Source organism: Clavelina lepadiformis, chromosome 4 (genome assembly GCF_947623445.1).
Source record: "Clavelina lepadiformis chromosome 4, kaClaLepa1.1, whole genome shotgun sequence".
Lineage (NCBI taxonomy): Eukaryota > Metazoa > Chordata > Ascidiacea > Aplousobranchia > Clavelinidae > Clavelina > Clavelina lepadiformis.
The window spans coordinates 10,033,933-10,038,911 of record NC_135243.1 but is presented as its reverse complement, the minus strand read 5'-3'; the positions used below and the strand labels follow the sequence as shown (position 1 = coordinate 10,038,911).

Genomic DNA, 4,979 nt, shown 5'->3' with positions numbered 1-4,979 from the left:
GTACTGTTTTCCATAAAATTTTGGGACATTCGCCATAAAAGTATGCTATACACTCGTCTCAGAATTTCTTTAAAAATTGCTATAAGCTTGAAAGCGTAGTAACTACTACAGAAATCATTTTACCAGCAAAAATATTTTCTATATTGTAAGATAGTTCCAGATTAATTGTGACAGAAGACTTTTGCAGAAGTAAAAACATTTTGCACTAAATAATACCAAGTATATTTGCGATTTCAATCACTAAAAGCATTTTAAAAAATATTCCATAATTTTCACTTTCCCCATATTAATAATTTTTCTCATTCCGTAAAAACTAAAATAAATAAATCATTGGACCGACAAAAACGTTTTCTAAAGATTTTAGAAAGTTCCAAACGCATTGCGACAAAAAATATTTTTATAGTTAAGGGGCTAAGCTATATAATACCACGTATATTTGTGAATTGCATTACAGTACTACAAACATATAAAAATTACTCCATTAGGCTACAAATCGGCATGCATGTTAATGAGTTTGAGTATCCTGCTTGTGTGTGCCACACTTTTGAAACTGATACACAGTTTTGTTCAGTCTGTGAACTATTTGGCAGCTGCACATCTGAGATAATTTCAAATGTGTACACTTTTCCACACATGACTTTATATAAATCTAAGTGGAAAGCGTGGCACAAGCCTGCATCGGCCACACATGAAATTTAGAACATAAATAACCACTTTATAGTTAAAATTTATATCAGTCTAGTGAAGTGTAAGACATGCAGTGGAAAGATTGAATAGGTTCACAATATAATTAGTCGAGCAAACCTTTATACCTGAGTTAGCGGATCTGCATAGGCCAATAGGCTACTCGAAATCTTGGCAAATCCTGCCATGAACTATATACAGATTGGCATTTTGTATTTTGCTATGATTTGCATTTCTTGTTATTTTTAAAGTATGTATATTTACCACATCATTTTTGAAGTTTAGTGCCAACTGTATTATCATGTGATACAATTTTTTACTGTACTCCTGCTATTTAGATTCTAACATCATTTGGTTGTGCAACTTCGGCACTTACCCTATTTTTACTACATCACCATTTAATATGATTTTATGACAAGCACATTTAACACATTAACGAAATCTTAAATCTAAACTAAAATTAAATCTTGCTTGCAATCATCCAAAATAGGGCTTGAAATAATTCCACTAAACTCTCAATGTATGGCAAATTTATTGAAAGTTGACGTTTAGACCAGGAGTGCACCAAAATTTTGACAGGTCGAATTTATTTCCAGATTGAGCCAAAAACTGATTTTTTAAGATATATAGCTACTAAGATACAAAATAGTAGTTCAGATACTTCCAAAAACCTGATTGACAGTTCCTTTATTGCCGGAAAGCTATAATCTCAACCCAAAACCAGCTCATAAGAAAAGCAAAGTAAACATAAGGAAGATTGATCTTATTGTTGGTTTGCATGTAAATGTAAAGAAATGAACCAATCATTAATGGTTTTATTAAATAAAGGATGAAGAAAGCTAAACTGAAATGAACATAGTTTGAAAACTGCACTTAGCAAAGCGTAGTAAATGTAAACCAATACCAATGCACTTTACACATTAGTATTAACTTTTGCCATTACTCTCTTCTGCTGGATATGTACTTGTTTTGTCCTGCATTGTTTGTATGGTGAGGTTTAAGGTGAACACTACATACACATATATATAACTTGAGCTCCAATTTTTTGATTCAAATGTTTTTAGTGAAAAAGTTACATGATGGTAGGTGTGGTAAATCACATTTAACTCTGTTATCAGAATGTTGCAAATGAGTAAAATTGAATTATACTTTAACATATGATTATGTATATGTGCAGGTGAATGGGATAAAATAAAAACTTTTTTTGCTGAATAGCAAACAAAATTAACCTGAAGATGACGGATGTTTCTGAAGACAACACTTTGCAAAAAGAAGAATCAGACTGTGATGACTTGCTCAAAAATGAAACCGACATAACATTTGAATCCCTTGGAATCGCAAATGTTTTGTGCCAAACCTGTGCTGAGCTGGGCTGGAAAACACCATCAAAAATACAACAAGAGGCAATTCCGGTTGCTTTGCAAGGAAATGATGTAATTGGCTTAGCTGAGACAGGCTCTGGCAAAACTGGAGCATTTTGTTTACCTATATTGCATTCTCTGTTAGAACAACCACAAAGACTGTTTGCCCTGGTTCTTACACCAACACGAGAGTTGGCTTTTCAAATTGAGGAACAATTCAAGGCACTGGGCTCTTCTATTGGAATTAAAACATCTGTTGTAGTTGGAGGTGTGGATATGATGGGACAAGCCTTGGTCCTGGCCAAGAAACCACATGTAATTGTGGCAACACCTGGTAGATTAGTTGATCATTTGGAAAAAACAAAAGGGTTTTCATTAAGATCACTCAAGTATCTTGTATTGGATGAAGCTGATAGGATATTAAACATGGATTTTGAAGCTGAAGTAGACAAGATCTTAAAAGTAATTCCACGTGAGAGAAGGACATTCCTGTTTTCTGCGACGATGACTGGCAAAGTGAAGAAGCTGCAAAGAGCAGCATTGTGTAAGCCAGTGAAGTGTGCTGTCAACAGCAAATATCACACAGTTGATAAGTTACTTCAGTACTACTTGTTTATACCAGCAAAGGACAAAGATTGTTATCTCACTGCTGTAATTAATGATCTTGCTGGAAATGCAATGATCATATTTTGTAGTACGTGTGCTAACACTCAGAGAACTGCCTTAATGTTGAGAAATCTTGGAATATCTGCTGTTCCACTTCATGGGCAGATGTCACAGGCAAAGCGACTTGGTGCATTAAATAAATTTAAAAGTGCTTCTCTATCGGTGTTGGTTGCAACTGATGTTGCAAGTAGAGGTTTAGATATTCCTCGTGTTGATGTTGTTCTTAATTTTGATGTCCCTACTCGGTCAAAGGATTACATCCACCGTGTTGGAAGAACAGCGCGTGCTGGTCGCTATGGAAAATCAGTCACGTTTGTCACACAATATGATGTTGAACTTTATCAACGAATTGAAGAGCTTATTGGAAAAAAGCTTCCAGCCTTTGAAATTCAACACAATGAGGTTTGTTTTTCCATTGTAGTAAAGATGAACGCATGACCAAGTAATATCGCCGAATATATCTTGTGTGGCAGATTTGAGCAAACACGAATATTAACAAATGCAAACCCAAATTCAGTATTACTATTAAATTCATCGACTTCGGTAAGAAATAATGGTCTATTTTGCTGGCTAAGCTAAACTAGAGTCAACATTTCTTGCTGAAGTTCAATTACTTACGAATTTTGCTTTTTAAATTGCCATTTAGTCAATAATTTTTAGCAATTACGTCACGTTACAAACAAGATTTGGCAACTTTTTGATGAAATTTTATCATATGCTGCTGATACGAATAGATTCAGGATTCATTCATATCGACCATTATAATGTTCGGCAGAGATAGGCTTGAGCGTGCTCCTTTTTAAGGAGCGTGAGATATGCTCTTTTTTCAAATTGGGGACGGGAGCGCACTCCTATTTTAGGGCTATTCACTCGTCGCTCTTTTTGTGCGCAAATAACAATAGGAAAGCACAAAATAGAAAAATGTTTCATAAAAAAATAAGTTAAATTGAAAATCTAAATTTTGTTTTGAAAATCTAATTTTATGTTGTGAATACAGGAAGGCTACTTTGATACTAAGTTAAGGGCAAAAATTAACAAATAACCACCTGACGTGATGATGGTGATAGGGCATAACCTTTGAATTTCTAAAAAGAGTGGGAGCGGCAAAAAAAGAGCGCACTCATTTTCTCAGCGAGAACCGTGAGAGAGAATAATTTTAAAAAAGTGGTTGCCCAGCTATGATATTCAGATTCGAACAAACCCAAATGGTGCGTTAATTAGCTTTTACTGTACTCAATAAAAGCATAGCTATAATTTGTTTACACATGTTGCATGAAGTATAATTATGGTTGTTCATTTTTTCTCTTCAGGTGAAAGTCTTGCAAGAACGAGTTTCAGAAGCACAAAGATATGCTCGCATCGAAATGAAAGAACAGCAGATGAAGAATGGCAAAAGGAAAGGTCAAGAAGATGTGAGTGACTCTGAAGAGATGGCAGCATTTGGAGAGAGCAACAAGAAAATATTTGGAAACAAAGGCGGTAAAAAGCGTAAACGAAAATAATTTAACTCTGCAGCAATACTCATCTCTTATGGAGTTTTGTTATCCAATTTCATTGTGGATTTTATAGTGACAACAGGCAATTTACCGTGCAGTGTATTAAAAACTGAACACCTGGCAAATAAAAGTCTTGTGTTTGGCCATGTCACAGTGTGTTTTATCATTTACTTTGCTGCCGGCAGAAAAACGAAAAGTCAAAAGGCAAACCATTAAAAACTGTAGTATGGTAAAATTCCGAGTTTGCTGTCTAGGTGGCAAGATTTTTCGGTCGACTATACTTAACAATGGAAATTGTCGACCCACTTTGATTCTTTTTAAATTGCAAAAGGTTTAGGCATCGGATTTTAACAATTTCGCTCAGGTAAATAGAATATGAATTTCTATACACGATAAAGAAAAAAATTAAAACTATGTTTTCTGGTTCTTGTTTCACAACGGTTTGAATCCTACGCACTGGACTTGTTAGATATGATGTCTTGGGAGGTGGTCAGCGAACCATGCGACGTGAAAAACGTAAGAGTTTGTAACGCCCCTGCGGCGCGTGTAATGAAAATGAATCAGTTTTTGTTTACTGCTAGTCTATTTTTTAAACTTTCCTTGAAATCCAAGACAAAATTACATGTGTGACGCGCCGCAGTCACCACAGAAACTCTTAATGCCTTTCATTTCACATACAACACTTACCAATGACCATGTTATGTGACCTCATGTCAAACTATATTCAAAGCATTGTAAAATAAAAACTAGACAACCTTTGTTCGATCTTTTT

At 34.9% G+C, this 4,979-nt stretch overlaps 1 protein-coding gene across 1 annotated transcript; it reads left to right on the top strand.

Annotated features, from left to right (window-relative positions):
- Positions 1–1,855: 1,855 nt before the first annotated feature.
- Positions 1,856–4,355, top strand: LOC143452891 (putative ATP-dependent RNA helicase DDX47). The gene is made up of 2 exons (XM_076954030.1): positions 1,856–3,113; positions 4,022–4,355. Exons 1-2 carry the CDS (start codon positions 1,920–1,922, stop codon positions 4,211–4,213), a joined length of 1,386 nt encoding a protein of 461 aa, XP_076810145.1. The 5' UTR covers positions 1,856–1,919; the 3' UTR covers positions 4,214–4,355.
- Positions 4,356–4,979: the final 624 nt, after the last annotated feature.

What these genes read in the sequence shown, in the direction of transcription:
- LOC143452891 (XM_076954030.1), top strand. Translation starts at nt 1,920, where the DNA reads ATGACGGATGTTTCTGAAGACAACACTTTGCAAAAAGAAGAATCAGAC. An exon ending in TTGAAATTCAACACAATGAG is followed by an intron (nt 3,114 to 4,021) that starts GTTTGTTTTTCC and finishes TTTTCTCTTCAG; the next exon opens with GTGAAAGTCTTGCAAGAACG.